Raw genomic sequence first — 15,097 nt, forward strand, 5'->3', positions numbered from 1 at the left:
GTCAGCATGATTTTACAAAGGGGAAATCATGTTTATAGCACGCTGCAACAGAATGACTGGATTCACAAATGAGAGGAGAGCAGTGGATGGTTATCTTGACTTCAGTAAGGATTTTGACACCACTCCTCCTGACTTCTCCACAGACAAACTGAGGAAGTGCAACCAGGATAAACAAACATGGAGAAATGCAAAGCCCTGCACTGGGGGAGGAATAACTTCAGGCACAAGGATGGGCCAGCTGGCTGGAAAGAAGCTTTGTGGAGAAGGGCCTGGGCATCCTGGTGAACAATAAGCTGACCTTGAGCCAGCAATGTGCTGTGTTGGCAAAGAAGGCCAAAAGCTTCCTGGGCTGCATTAGGAAAAGTGCTGCCAGGAGGTCAAGGCAGGTGACCTTTCCCCTCTTCTTGGCACTGGTAAGACAAATCTGGAGTGCTGGATCCAGTTCCAGGCTCCCGAGTAGAAGAATGAGACAGATACTGGAGAAAGTCCAGTGATGGGCCACAAAGACAACTACAGGATTGCAGCACCTGTCTTACAAGAAGAGGCTGAGAGACCTGGGTTGGTAAGCCTGGAACAGAAAAGGCTCAGGGGTGGAACTCCTATGATCCTATGTGTATAAACACCCAATGAAGGAAGTAAGGAAGACAGACTACTCTTGGTAGTATTCAGTGAAAGGACAAAAGGCAACAAGCACAAATAAAAAACCAGAAAATTCCATTCCAACATAAAAAAACCCTGTTACTGCAAGGGTGGTGAACCACTGGAAGAGGTTGCCCAGAGAGCTTGTGGTGTCTTCATCCTTGGAGATGCTCAAAACCTAACTCAATACAATCCCACACAACCTACTCTATCTGACTTTGCTTTGTGCAAGAAAATCGGACTAGATGATCTCCAGAGGTCACTTCAGGAACTGTGTGACTCAGTAAAGTCCAATATTTTACAAGTAAAATATAACTTGCCTCTCGGTATCACACAAATAAGTGCGTGTAAGTGAAGATATGAGCAGTCTTCCATCCAAATAATCAAGCTGAACAACTCGAGAATCTACAGTGGTTATAATCTGAACAGGAAACATCACAAAAGCAGCAGCAGCCTACAGTAAAAAAAAAAAAAAAAAAAAAAAAAAAAAAAAAAAAAAAAGAAAAAGAAAACATACAGGACCTCAGTTCAAGGTAAATACTATTTCATCAAGTAAAAAATCACAACATTTAGAAAAGACTCATGTATGCTACAAATATACAGCATAAGACAGAGCAGTTCCTTTCTTCTCCCTTACAAAGCAAGGCTTCAATGCTTAGAGGCATAAAAGTCTAAATCCTCCTTTTACCAAAACCATTACTGAAGGCTTAACAAAAAAACCACAAAATTGTACAACTGTAGTATCCTGCCATTTCTTTATAAAGAGTGTGGGTTTTTTAACATTAAGAGGAATTTTTATTCTTGCTCTTGTAAGTGTTGTGCTTTTGTCAGTTCTCTCCCATAGGTACTTTCAGCAAGTAAGAAGTTTTATGGAGACAGACCTGAGGAATTAATTGATACAAAAAAAAAAACCAACCAAAAAACAACTACCATTGGATTAGGTAGTTTACATAAACCCACTTTATTACACTGCAGCAGATTACCCAAATAATATTTATTATACAAGTGTCTCAGTTTGCATGGGTGGCAGAACAAATTCATAGACAGACTTCTTATTCGTAAGAAGCTACTGGGAACTGCAATCAGGTTTTCCAGCAGACACTCACCATTTTTGACAGCTTAAAGCTGTCTTCTTTGTTAGGAATGTGTCAATTCCCTGCTTCAAACAAAGTGCATTATCTGAGAGATTCAATAGTCCAATTCCTTTACGTTATGAAGAACATATTTCCCTGAGCCTTGCCCTTCTCTCCATCTTTCCACAATTGATTTTTTTAGTTCTTTAAATGCAGGAGTCTTGCTACTTTCAAGTCCATTTTCCATCTAAATCTTTCATGAGAGCTAGAAAGGACCTGGAGTAACACACCTATTTCCAGGTTGTGCTTCTCACAGATTAAAAGGAAGAGGAAAGAACCTAGTAATCGTGAAATTTAATGAACACTCAAGGGCTTGAAATCAGCTGATATCATTACTTTTTGTGCCCTTTACACAAAATGTAATGGATGTAAGCTTGATGTTCACCTACCACTTCCTTTAACTAATCTGCATGTTTAAGAATAAGAGTATCCAGACAAAGCCAAGCAAAATCAGTGTCTGGGATTGCTGTCAGACCATTTCTCAGACCAACAGCTGACCTGAGGACTAAGACAGCTGAACCTGCAGCTGGGTCTAAAGAATCCAACAAGCTCAGAAACACCAAGACCACGGGCTTGGATACTTGTAAATTCCAAGAGGAAGAAGATCAGACAGCTCTAAATTATGTACTTTTGAAAGCATTTTCAGTGTTGCACTACTAGAACAGCTAAGAGGGAGTGGGGAAGTTCAGGGGTTAGGGATTCTATTGTTATCTCAAGAGGGGTTGGGATGTTCTACATCCCAACAGTCAAAGCCACCACAACTTCATCAGATGTCAAGTTTCCTCTGTTCTACTTTACTAAAATAAACAAAAATATTCCACACATGATCCCCTGGGAACCTATTAATCTCAAACAAAGTATGTGCCATTTTACCTTCCCTTGTTTTGAAGTGTTAATCTTGATGGCTGATACTTTTCCCACATGATCTCCTACAAAAACACGAAGCGCAGCTGTATCCCAACATAGAGCTGTGACTTTTCTGCCCTTGTGCTCAGAAGAAACATAAATCCGTTCTGGCTTCCCACGACGTTCTTGATTCAGCTCCCAGACTACTACAAGACCTTGGCTACAACAATTATAAAAGAAAATACAATTTAAGAATAAGTATTCTCATGTTTTATCAGTGATTTTATCATTTCCAAAGAAATGGAAAATGGAAGCAGTACATCTCAGAGTTGGTTGCATGCTTTCAAGAAGCATGACATTCTTCATTCTAAAGAAGAACGTGCCCCTCCTTGCAATACAATGTATCAGCAGCTTTGGAAGGCTACTCTCACATTTACTGGAATTGCCAGGGAAGACGTAGAAAAATAAGCATTTTAAACAATGTAAGTGGTATTAACTACCAAGCTCACTCTGCCAAGTTAGTAATTATTTCAGAAAAAAAGCTAAGCAAACTGTCTGCACAGGGAATTATTCTGTAGAGTCCTCTACCAGTTAATACACTGCCCTCCTCCAAGTTCTCAGCAGATATTCAAATCTGAAACTTAAAAGTTACTAAAAAATAGTTATATAGAATTCAGGTGTGTAAGTACATCACTCACCTGGTGGCAACAGCAACGTAGTCTTCATCATGTAAACAACAGGCAACCCGGGAAATGGCACCTTCCTGGAAGCAAGTATGGAAGTAAGTGCAGGTAAAAGTTTTTATTTTACTGCCATTACCACTATGCAACTTTTATCTCTAAGATTTAAACCAGATTCATGTCAACAGCTGTTACCACTTTGTTATGATCTGCACTGTCTTTTTGGGGGGGAGGTTTGTTTGCAGACACTGACTTTAATCTAAAAAGATGCAGATGACAACAAGACAGCATAAAGAGAAACAACTGTGGTTCATTCTCTGATTTGGAAAATATGGGAATCAGTCTCCTGTCCTTGCACCTACGGAAGTTGTTTTGCCACAACTAAGTCAGATGCTCTCAACCTTAAAAAAAATGGCTGCATTCATGTTACAGTGGGAGCAGCAGTGGTGCCCAGGAAACAGCATCTGCCCGTGGAAACAAGCCCTGTCCCATGACCTCTCTCAGCAAAACCATGCCAGCCTGTCTTTAGTTTTGACATCCACACACTGGTAGTTATCTACATGAGTTGCTCTGTTTTCCTAGTCAAAGTTTTCTTTCAATTCTTAAATATTCAGGTGATTTTGTTGCTGCTGTTAAAAGTAAGAAATGGGAAATCAAAGGTCTAGCCCTCACAAGGAATTTCTTTCACACCTCATGAAGTCTATCACACTCCAGTACCACTTTCTTAAATGGAGCAGTCCAAAACTCCACCTGACCAGGACAATTCAGCAAGCTGAAAATGGCTGTTGACTCTTACTAAAAATTAACTTGAAACAATGTCTCTTTCCCAGAGCCATTTTCCCTTGAAATTTTGGTATAGAATTCTTTACCCTTACCTTATGAGTGAGAAAGAGTCTTTGCTTCCAACCATCTTTCTGTATAAGGTTCAGTCCTCCTCCTGAACTGCCTAGAGCTAGCCATCTCTTTGACACAGCTATACACGTGCACTGAAGGAACAAAAACCACAATGCACAAAATGGCTGCTAGTAAGTAATAATAACAGTATTTTTTTTTGTGTTACTATGCTACTTTTTAAAAGGCTTAATTGTCTGTCAGCTGTGTGTAGCTCTCCTAAAACACCAGCAGCACAGTTGCCAAAGATATTAGTGTAGCACTCTCTGCAACTGGAGCAAAGAAGAGAAGACAGGAAGCATGTAAGGCTGTATTCTTTAACCACACAGCTACATTAAGAAAAAACATACAGAATAATAAGGTCCTTTTGTCTTCACTACTTCTTCTTCCCAGTGTTCCCCTCCCCCAATAAGCTAGCATGCACACACCCAAAAAGAGCAGGATTAATCCTGTGGGTTAATCAGATAATAAACCAAATACAGAAATTATTTGAATTTTAAAAAACCAAACAAAAACAACCCCAAATCAAAACATACCAAAAAACCCCGAACATGATAAACTCACCTTCAGACGACTAGAATCCAGCCTCAGTGCAGAAAGCAATGGATCCAAACATTCAAACTCTGCCAACACATGGTTGTAAGAGTCTGGAATTATTGGCACAGAGGCCATTGGTGTACAAGATCAACACTACTCACTCATGGGTGCATTACAGCTTCAGTTTTTAGCCGTACCTGACAAAAAAAACAGTAAGTTCTCGATTAGTTCATGTTTCAGTATCACATCTGTTCTTCTGTGTTTAAATAAAAAGTCTTCCTGTTCAAACAGCATCAGGTTTCAGTTTGTCAAAAAGGCCCAAAGGCTACAAAATCAGACCCCTGCTTCATTGAGAAGATGTCTTTGCTGAAGCTCATTGCAGGCAACTTAACCTATCAGGTAACAACCCTGGAAATATTTAAATAGCAGCTGTAAGGTATTTACATCCATCCATGAAACAAGTCCTAGTCTACCTATGGAAAAAGCCTTCTTTTGTGGCAAGATGCACTTCCCCCTACAACACGAGCCCTTGATTTTAAACTAGTTTTCTCAAGGAAAACACTTAACATTGGCATTTTGTACCTACATCATCTTCTCCCCCAAAACTAAGTATAAGGAGTAATACCTTCAAGTGATACCAAACTTAGAACTACCTGCATTTGTGCTTTCTTAACACATGTACATAAGCATGTATAAACTATCCTTTCCAGCACACAAGGTCAATAACACAGAGTGAAAAGCAAGAATTAAATAGTTATTGAAGCTGAAAACTCCTGTATTTATCTTAAACAGCACACACTTTAAAAGAATCGCTGGTTGAGAAGTTTTTAAAGTTTAGATCTCTATGCTCCTTGAAAAGCTTTCGTTATGCTTCATACTCAAGCCTCTGAATTTCTAAATAACGTTGGCAAGCGATCCTATAAACCAAGTGACCCCCTCCCAGACATACTGCCATGTGAAACCTCCCGTCTCCTTAAGAGAGCAGGGAAAGCCTGCTCTCACCAGGCACTAAAAAGGGAAGATACACACTGAGCGAGAGAGATGGAAAATTATTTCTTCAAAATTCACAAAAACGTCTTAGAAGTTCTCAAACACCGGCACTTCCGAACGACGCCACCGAGGACTGTTTAGCTCAGAAAGCTCAGTCCCGAAAGACGCCCTGACGCCCGCGCTACGCGCTCGATCCGATCAGATCAGATCTAACCACCGATCACAGACACGGCCCGAGGCTTTAACCCCCTCCTCAGACACCAGCCACGGCCGCGGCGCCGGGCGGGCCCCCGGACACCGCCCGCGGCTCGAGGGAGCGCTGCGAACCCGCCCTGCCCCCTCAGCAACGCGGAATAACGCGAGGTGCCTCCGAAGCTCGGAAGAGCCCCCAGCCCCTCCAGAGGCAGCAGGCGGGCAGACCGAGCCCCGGGCCGCCCGGGCCGCCGCTCCGACCGAGCGCGTCCCGCCGGCCTCACGCGGCACCGGCACCGGCCCCGCGCCGCGGCGGCGCGCGCGGAAGCAAGAGCTGCGGCGGGCGGGGAACCGGAGCGCGGGGGGGGCGCGGCTGGCCGGGTCGTGCCGGGCCGGGCCGGGCCGGGTCGGGCCGTGCCGGCCTCCCCTCCCGCAGGGACGCACCGGCGGCAGGAGCCGAGACCCCAGCGCGCAGCCCCAGCCGGAGGGCGGGCAGGGCGGGCAGGACAAGGAGCTCCCGGTCCCGGCCCCGCCCCCAGCCGCGCGGCACGTGACCCGCGAGGGGCGGGGCACTCCGTGCTGCGTCACGCCGCGCGCGCCCCGCGCGGGAGGAAGCTGCGTCACGCGCGCCCGCCCGCCCGGGCCACGTGAGGCTGAGGCGCGCGCCCCCTCCCGCCGCGGGCCCTGCCGAGGGGAGGCCCCTCCCCCGCAGCGCGGCCTGGGAGCGGAGGGGCCGGGGCCGGGCGGGGGCGCGGGCCGCGGGGCCGGGCGGCGGGGCCGGTGGGGCCGGTGGGGCCGGCGGGGCGGGGCGGGGGCGCTGCTTGGCCGCCCCTCCCGCGGTGTCATGGCGCCGGGGGGGAGGCGGTCACGTGAGCGCGGTGGGGGGCGGGGCCGAGCCGTGGCGGCCCGTTCCTCTGTCACGTGGGGCGGGCTCCTTCCCCCGCCCCCCCCCCCCGCGCCCCGCGGCTTGTTCCGGTCACGTGCCCCCCCGCTGCCCGCCCCATGGCCCCGGCGGCGCGACCCCCGTAGCGCCCGCTCCGGGCCCCTCCCGCCCGGCCCGCCGGTACCAGCCCGCACCAGCCCCGCGCCGGCCCCGCTGCCGCCCCCACGGTAAGGAGCGCTGCGGCGCGGGGAAGCGGGAGGCGGCGGCGCCGGGCGCTCGGTGGGCTGGCGAGTGAGGGGCAGCGCGGCCGCATCCTCCCGGCCACGGCGCCCCGACCCTGGCCCTTCCCTCCCGGGGCCGGCGGGGCAGCGCCTGCCGGGGAGCGCGGCGGGGAGCCCTGCTGCGGCCTTCGGCCTCCCCCTCCGCCTCGCCGAGGGCTCCCGGCCGCGGCGCTGGCCGCCGCTCAACGGCGTCGGTCCGATGGGGCCGTGGAGGTCTGCGGCCCCGGGGCGGGAGCGGGGGGCGCGAAGACGGCAGCGCTGCGCCAGCGGGACCGCGGCTGGGGGGACGGGGGCTCAGCCCGGCGCCGGGGCGCGGGCAGCAGACAAAGAGGTGCCCTTGCAGCGCCTTCCCGGAGCCGCAGAGCCGGGCTGAGCCCGCCGGTGCCCCGCGGGGCCTGCGCGGGCTCGTTCGGCCGCGGGTAGAGACGCTGCCCGAAACGCAGGGGATGCGGGTGGCGGAGGAGGACGGGGCTGAGCCTTCGGGCGGGCTCAGGGGTCCAGGCTGTGGATGTGGATTCCCTCAGCCCGCTGCCAGGCTCGCCGGTATTCCAGACAAATGACGCTTCTGGCCCCTGCCTGTTGTGCTGAGCTGTTTCCTCTGTCAGGTCCCCTGCCGCCCCTCGGGTGCTGCTCTGCCGGCTCCCAGGCCCACCCCGGGGTCTCTGGGCTGAGCGGCCGGACCGACGGGCTGCATGTCTCTGCCGTGCTTTCTGGGCCATTAGCCTAGATACTCTGCTCTTCTCTGCGGGGAGCAGAAGCCGAGCAGCAAGCCCTGCATCAAATCTGTCGGAGCTTGCCTGCCAACCCTGGCCAAGTCAGGAGTGTTGAAATGTGTAGAGGTTTCCTGTTTTTTTAACTCAGAACCTGACAAAGCCACATGGGAAGAGACAGGAGCAAAATACTGGTAATGGAGAGTGTTGAGAACAGGTGTTGTAAGGAGCAGAGAAGAGAGGTACCTGGTTGTAAAAGTGCCTAGGAAGAGTTGCTGCATTAGAGGAGAGACAGCTGTTGGAATCTCATGGTATTTACAGAAACTGCGTTCACTCCCACAGAGCGGGGAGGGGCTATAGATGGAAGCACCTACGACCTTTTCCTTTGCTTTATGCCAACACTGAAGCTTTCCGATAGACCTTGCCAGTTGTGCAGTGCACCTGAAATTGACATCCTCAGGAACAGGCTTGATGACAAGTCATACCCATCTATGATAAATCCAAACGCTTTTCAGAACTATTAACCGTCACTTCAAAAGCTCTACTGCTGGATAATAATAAAAAAAACCAAACAAAACAAAAAAACAAACAGTCTGACCTTCCTATTCTGGAAGATACTTAAACCACAGAAAGGTTTGTCCTCCAGGATTTCCAGCTGAAGAACTCTGATGGTGTTTATTTGAGCAGCAGATTAAAATTATCACTGAAAGCTGTGTGCGTGTTGCAGTTCTTGCCCCTTTGAGCAGCAGTGTCATTATCCACAGTGCTGATTCCTAGAAACTTCAGTTGTTAAATACAGAGCTTGTGAGATTTGGGCAGGCCTGAATAGATCATTGATGGCTCTCACCCTTCTGCATAGTAAGCCTTAAGTGTCCAAAAAGAAAATAAAATGACTGGTGTGCTGTGTGTGCTTAGCAAGGCCGTAGCCTTCCCCTCTGCAGTCGGTAGGAAATCATCCTCATGCTTTTCTAGCAGCTAGGCGAGGTTTCCATTTTAGAATTCTTCCTGTACTTCTTTTAACAAGAAGCTATTTTGCTTTTATTAGTGAAAGACAGTAGCTTTTCCTAAATCCTGATGATTATTTTTTTTTATTCTTTCTGAAAGACAGCTCTGGGTTTTCTCCATTTTGGGTAATGCTTGCTGTGCTTATGAGTTGTATCATCCTCCTGCGACTGCAAATTACTGCATGAGAAAGGAAGCACAGCAATGATAAAAATAAGAACAGCAGTGAGCTAGTGTGTTCACCCTCCCAGAAGGTAGAATGAGCCTCTCATGGGATAATTGTCTGTTCACAGAGTGCACGCTGCAGGGTACTGTTCCAGGACTGTGGTTCTAAAGAAGTTGGTAGTTGCTGATCTTTTTCTTCCATAGTTGAAAGACTGGTTGTAGGTGGGTGGAATAACATGGTAGAAAAGCAAAGCAACTTGCATCAGAATGTGCCTGACTATAGAAATGCTTTTCTTTTTCTTTCTATTCAGTACAGGTTTAGTTCCTTTGCATTCTGTGGCTTTGTCTCAGCTGCATTGGATAATAGTGACCTTAAAGAACTGTAAAGTAACAAAGGGAGGAAAAAAAGTTAAAATCCTCTGTCTTGCAATGTATTGAGGTTTCTAGCGTATTAGCATCTGTGACCAGCTCCCTTTCTCCAGAAAGGATAAGGTACTGATAAGAGACTGCAGACCTGGAACAGGAAGCTCTACATAAAGCAGTTGTGCAGACAGGACTGAAAGAGAATAGGGCTGCTGGGGAGACTGTAATGGATTATGGTAGGAGACAGTCCTGAAATCATGCCACGCAGTTTTCTTTGAGAGAGAAGTGTTAGCAGGACTGCTCAGAATGTGGCACAGCATGTTCTAGCGACTGCTGCAGTGGTGCTGATGTGAAACCCATTCAGCTCAGCATCACTGAAGTCTTTGGCGAAGCTTTGGATGACTGAAAAGATGAAGGAACAAAGCTTAAGTGCAGAGCTTTCTTGCCATTAAGTCTTTCCCTTTAGTCTTTTACTTAAGTAATTTCTGAGATGGGCTTGTGAGACTTTTGCTGAAGAGAATGCTATGCTATTGTCCAGATTGGCAGAGTAAAAACTTCTATCTTGTTGCTGTTTGGTTTTTTAAATTAAAAATAAAAAAAAGAAAAAAGATGTGAATTTAAATGTTTAGAATTATCATTTTGTGATACCTGCTAGTAGTGTGATAGCTGTTGCAGGTTGTTGTTTGAAGTTTGGTGTGGGACCCAGCAAGTTTTAGAATATTACAGGTGTTACATGAAACATGCATATCAGCCTTCAAAAATACTATTTTGCATATCAATAGTAAAGTTTATAGTGTACAAAATACAGCAATTGGCCAGACTAAACATTTACAACTAATATAGCAAAGCTGTATTTTTTAAAATAGGTGTATGACAGTCAGTTAATAGAATGCAGTCAGAATTGTGGTGTTCTTTATCTCTTGAGAAATGTAAGGCTGTAGGGTGAGCCTGTAGAGAAAGGAATGACAGTGTCTGCTGGGTTGAAGAATGTAGCAAGCACCAAAAGGTTTGTTAATGCGAGACTGGTGACAAAATTGCCATTGATTGAAGTAAGTGTAACATTAAGTGTCCCTTGGACTTTTGGGGAGATAGGAAAGTGGCCAGCTAGAATCAAGTGTTCAAAACATTGTTTGAGGCTTGGGCAAAAACCTGCATGGTAAGAACAGGAGTATAACTGGGCTACCTTATCTTTAGCACAGAAAACTGAAAATCCACTATTTTTCACATACCTTGTATTCTTCTCTTTTCTGAGATGACTTAACATCTGCCATTCACACTGAAGGATGGAACTGCTGCCAAATGCCAGAGGAGATGTGGAATTTATGTCATTGCTTAGCTTCAGTTCTGAACTTGAAAAACCAGTAAAGGAACCTAAACCAGAAAAAAATGGTTATCAATTTAAATGTAAGATTTGCAGGTCTTTTCTTGGAGCAAAAGCAGTATCAGCAATTTAATGAGATGAATTATTTAGGGTAGCTGGCACTATTTAAATAAATTTGCTGATTGAACTGACAGAGGGGTGCATGTGTATCTTTAATGTTTTAAAAATTACGTAGACACAAATAAATGTAGGTTGTAATACTTCGATATAGGTAGAAGTAGTGAGTTACAGCAGAAATCATTATACTGATCAGCTCAATTGTGTGTTTTCAGTAGCTCCTTATAGCCACAATGGCCACGTCATCTGAAGAAGTGTTACTGATTGTAAAGAAGGTACGTCAGAAGAAGCAGGATGGAGCTCTCTACCTTATGGCTGAAAGGATCGCATGGGCACCTGAAGGCAAAGACCGATTCACAGTCAGCCATATGTATGCAGACATAAAATGTAAGTGAACACATCTGTTCTAGCTTTGGTAAGCAGTATTTCAATAAATATTTATGTACAACCCAAAGCCTGTTTGCCATAAAACACTAGTAGGTAAGTTAGGAAGGTTGCAAGAGCTTTAACTATGTTATTCTATGTAGCAGTAGAGACAAGGACGATGGTGAAGCATCAGCAGTTTATTAAGGTTGCTACTGCAGAACTTCTGTAGTCAGATGTTTGTTATACTGCATTTATTATTAACTTTTTATAAACTTCTGCAATAAATTGAACAGAAAAATAATCTATGCCATATGCTTGTGTAGGGAAGAGTGGGAGGAGGGTTGTGGAAAAGTACAGGGTTTTCAGGGTCTAACACAGAAACTATCCAGCATGTCATCTGCTAAACTATGCATCTAAAGCTGTTTCAGTTTTCATGTGAAATGAACCTTGGTGTTTTATTTTCATCCAGCAGAGCTTCAGAAGCACTAGCTTCTCTTGCTTGGCCAAACTGGTAACATTCGAATAAGCATTTGCTGTTGCAATACCAGAGTACTTGCCAGCCAAAACTGAGCAGCAAATGTCTATAGATTACTGCCTTTCTGGCTCCAGTTAGTACTCATATTCCGTGTGCTGTCATGCCAAAGAAAGAATAAAAAGGAAGTTGTGTGCATCACCTGGTAAAGGTTTAATGATTATTCCTGTTTAAAGTCACGTACAAATACTGCAGCTTGATCAAAAGTGTGATGAATCAGAACTAATGTGCTGGTTTCTTTAAATATGAAGGTGATCAGAAGTTTAAAAGCTCTGTTCACAAAAAATCATCAGCTTCCTGAAGGTTTTATTTAGCTATTTCCTTACACTTAAAGAGATTATATTTTAAGTATTGACATTGATAGGCTTTTACATTTTTTGTCATCTAAAATAAAAAAAGGGGGACACTTATTTGTAATAGAGATTATGATTTAGTGGTGCCACTTGGTTCTTGTCTCCCATTTGCACTGGAGAAAGGGCTAAGATTCAAAGTCAGGTTAGTTCCATTTGCAGTGCTACACTGAAGTAAACGTAGCACAGCAGTCCATACACCTAGTTGTTGTAGCTTCTGCTCCCTCTGGTTACAAGAAAGGAAGCAGGAGTTGGGTTTTTCTTATGACTCATGAGTGTGTAATAGCACCTTGGAGGCATTAGTGATCAAGTTTGGGAGCACTAATGGCTAAATGTGCTTACTACACCACTTGAAACCAGCATACCTTGCTGTCAACAGACATGCTGTTACCCCACCCCGCATCTTCTTTCTTGTCTCTTTTCTGCTGTGGGAACTGGTCTAGCTAGCAAAGTAAAAAGGGGTTGCTTTGCAGTGGATCAGTTCCTTGGTTCAGCTTTCTGCACAAATGCTAATAATTGTACAAGAAGGCAGCAGGAAGAAGTGGAAAAGGGGAGTAAGGTTGTCACCTTTCAGCAGTAGCCTGGGTTGGTTACCAGGTTAAAGTGTCCAGCTGATGACAGTCTAATTTGCAGCAGTTTTCTTATGGAGGATGTGGGGGATGCAAAGATGAATTATGGCTCCTGAGCAGTAGGTGAAGGATACTGAGCCATAGGCTTCTGGTCTATGTCTTGCTGATGCAGGGTTCAAACTAATTTAAGGGGAAGTCTGTCTGTTCCACTTCCATGGCTGGAATTCATACACAGGATAATGGTATTTAATTGGATGATGAGGATAACTGCTAATAAATAAGCAAATACTCTAGGGAAGAGAGTTTCATGTATAAACTTAATATCTGTTGCTAATTAATACTCTCTGTGTAATCTAGGCCAGAAAATCAGTCCAGAAGGTAAAGCTAAAATTCAGCTTCAACTAGTATTGCATGCAGGGGACACAACCAACTTTCACTTCTCCAATGAAAGCACAGCAGTGAAGGAGCGAGATGCGGTGAAGGATCTTCTTCAACAACTGTTGCCCAAGTTTAAAAGGAAAGCTAATAAAGAACTCGAGGAGAAGAACAGGTAAAGGGAAAGAAGCCTTGAGACTTACAGAAGCATAACATGTTGGGACTACACTTGGTGTTCTCCATGACATGTTCTTGAGGTGTAAAGGCAGCCAACCCGGCTGCCACCCAGTGTTTAGTTATCCATGGCTGTGAGATGAGAGCACCCAACTGGCAGTCAGCCTCTTTAGTCTTCTTCTATGTATGTATCAGTTAGAAAAGCTGCTCAACAAATATTTTTTTCCTTTTCCAGAAGTTCTCATCTTCCTTGATTTGTGATTTTTTTTTTTTTTTTTTTTCCTCCCTGTATAACCTCTTCCCCCTCAATTCTTCTTTCCTAATGTTTTATGTACTTCACTAAATTGCTAGGTATTTTCATGCATCTAACTTGAGATAAAATAGTTTATTTGGCATACAGGATGTTTATTCTAAGAAATGTTTTGAGAAGACTGTCAGGACCTAAGTCCTTTTCCCAAAAGGGCTTTTAATATACACTTCCGTTCCTTTAAAATGTTTGTGTTAAACCAGTCCTTGTGGCCATAGAGCACCCTTCTCTGCCTCTCCCCAGATGAGTTTCACTTCATTCTAGCATCTGCTGTGAATCCTGTATCTACAAGCTTCCGTTTCCAAAGACTGTTCTAGCTTTGAACTTAGGTAAGTTAAAGTTAGATTTTTCAAAATGTAGGAGCATTGCCTCATTGGGCAGATCACATCTTTAAAAGGAGATTTCCCAGCAGAAGGGCAAGACCCCTTGTGCTGGAGCTCTGACACATCCAGGATTGACCAGTTCCAGTGCTGCAGTAACCACCAGTCACTAAAATACCAGTTTCTTTATGCTGTGTGCCTTATTTCTAACAGTGTTAATACTGAGTACATGAGCAGTCTTGGATCTGAATCTTTGTATCCTGAAACAAAGTTTTACAGTATTATGCCGTGTGGCATTAAGAGCTTTTCTAGTTACAGAAAAGCCAGAATCTCTGCACATACTCAGTCATAGTCAGTTCCTTTGATTATTAGATATTAGAGGTCCAAGTCTAGTACTGGGGCTTCATTAGCTTAATTTGAAACAGATGAGGCAAAAAAGTTTCAACCTGTTCTGGAAAGGTACTACATCCAGAGTCCCTATGGCACGTCCTCCATTTTTTGATATGTGGGGATCAGGTATGTACCAAAATTTCATGTTTAATTAAATAATTAGAATAACAGCTTCTTGCTGCACTAGTTTGTAAGAATTGGCACTAATCTGTATTTGTTACCAACAAGAAAAACTGGAAAAACCCTTGATGATTAAAACATTATAGGGATGTTCTACCACCAAGTTTTCACTTCCACTTCATCCTTAGAGCAGCTACAGACTTTTCAGTCCAGATTGCAGTGTATCCATGGTCTTCCTTAGACGTTGTACTATGTATTCATAAGATTCCTTTTTGTTAGGTTGCAAAAGATCAAGACGCTGAGTTACATGATGAACATTGTTGAGCTTATTGGCTGATTGTGAACGCACATGCACGTTTCCCTGAAAGTAGCCTAGCAGGATTCAAATTAGGTGCAGAGCTGTATGAAAAGCTGCTTAAACATAAATTAACTGAAGTGTCTGGTGCATACATACTTTGCATTTGGGATAGTAAGGGAGATACTTGATATTTGGATTATAACTTTAGTAAACATTATTCCCTGGTGGAAGCAGTGATGCTGAATATTTCTATTAGCACTTGTGCTGCATGTGACAGTTAAGTGAGGAAGCTCCTACTGTCACCAACAGAAACATAAATGAACAAACAACTCAGGGTAATGTGTGTTTTAAGGTATGTTTTTTCACACATACTTTGTAATCTGTACTCTTGCACTAGAGTATAGATAGTATAAAGGTACTGCAGAGCACAGTATCTATAGTGTAGAGACCTGTAACTACTGAATTTTAAGATCTTCAAGAGTTGAATAGTAGTTAAATACCTTGTTTTCTTGGGGTTTTTTCCCCACAAGACCTTTGTTACAGAAG

The 15,097-nt window shown here is 44.8% G+C and overlaps 3 protein-coding genes across 9 annotated transcripts in view; 2 read left to right on the forward strand and 1 right to left on the reverse strand.

Annotated features, from left to right (window-relative positions):
- Positions 1-10,558, reverse strand: part of HPS5 (HPS5 biogenesis of lysosomal organelles complex 2 subunit 2) — a 25,680-nt gene extending 15,122 nt beyond the window's left edge. The window contains exons 1-6 of one of the 4 annotated variants that reach the window (XM_051622250.1): positions 10,542-10,558; positions 4,754-4,923; positions 4,174-4,284; positions 3,317-3,381; positions 2,646-2,838; positions 960-1,093 (exon numbers count right to left, since the gene is read on the reverse strand). In XM_051622250.1, the coding sequence (XP_051478210.1) occupies positions 960-1,093; positions 2,646-2,838; positions 3,317-3,381; positions 4,174-4,284; positions 4,754-4,861 (611 nt within the window). In that variant the 5' untranslated portion in view covers positions 4,862-4,923; positions 10,542-10,558. Of the gene's footprint in view, positions 1-959; positions 1,094-2,645; positions 2,839-3,316; positions 3,382-4,173; positions 4,285-4,753; positions 4,924-5,755; positions 6,246-6,352; positions 6,435-10,541 lie in introns of those variants that run through there. The other 3 variants (XM_051622249.1, XM_051622248.1, XM_051622251.1) reach the window with 3 other exon arrangements.
- Positions 1-15,097, forward strand: part of TMEM86A (transmembrane protein 86A) — a 526,280-nt gene that overhangs the window by 337,326 nt on the left and 173,857 nt on the right. The window lies entirely within an intron of this gene.
- GTF2H1 (general transcription factor IIH subunit 1) overlaps positions 6,795-15,097 on the forward strand; it is a 24,047-nt gene continuing 15,744 nt past the window's right edge. Inside the window, exons 1-3 of one of the 3 annotated variants that reach the window (XM_051622259.1) lie at positions 6,795-7,018; positions 10,966-11,137; positions 12,925-13,117. In XM_051622259.1, coding sequence (XP_051478219.1) covers positions 10,984-11,137; positions 12,925-13,117 — 347 coding nt within the window. In that variant the 5' untranslated portion in view covers positions 6,795-7,018; positions 10,966-10,983. Of the gene's footprint in view, positions 7,019-9,987; positions 10,717-10,965; positions 11,138-12,924; positions 13,118-15,097 lie in introns of those variants that run through there. The other 2 variants (XM_051622260.1, XM_051622261.1) reach the window with 2 other exon arrangements.

This window comes from Apus apus, chromosome 5 (assembly GCF_020740795.1).
Source record: "Apus apus isolate bApuApu2 chromosome 5, bApuApu2.pri.cur, whole genome shotgun sequence".
Taxonomy (NCBI): domain Eukaryota; kingdom Metazoa; phylum Chordata; class Aves; order Apodiformes; family Apodidae; genus Apus; species Apus apus.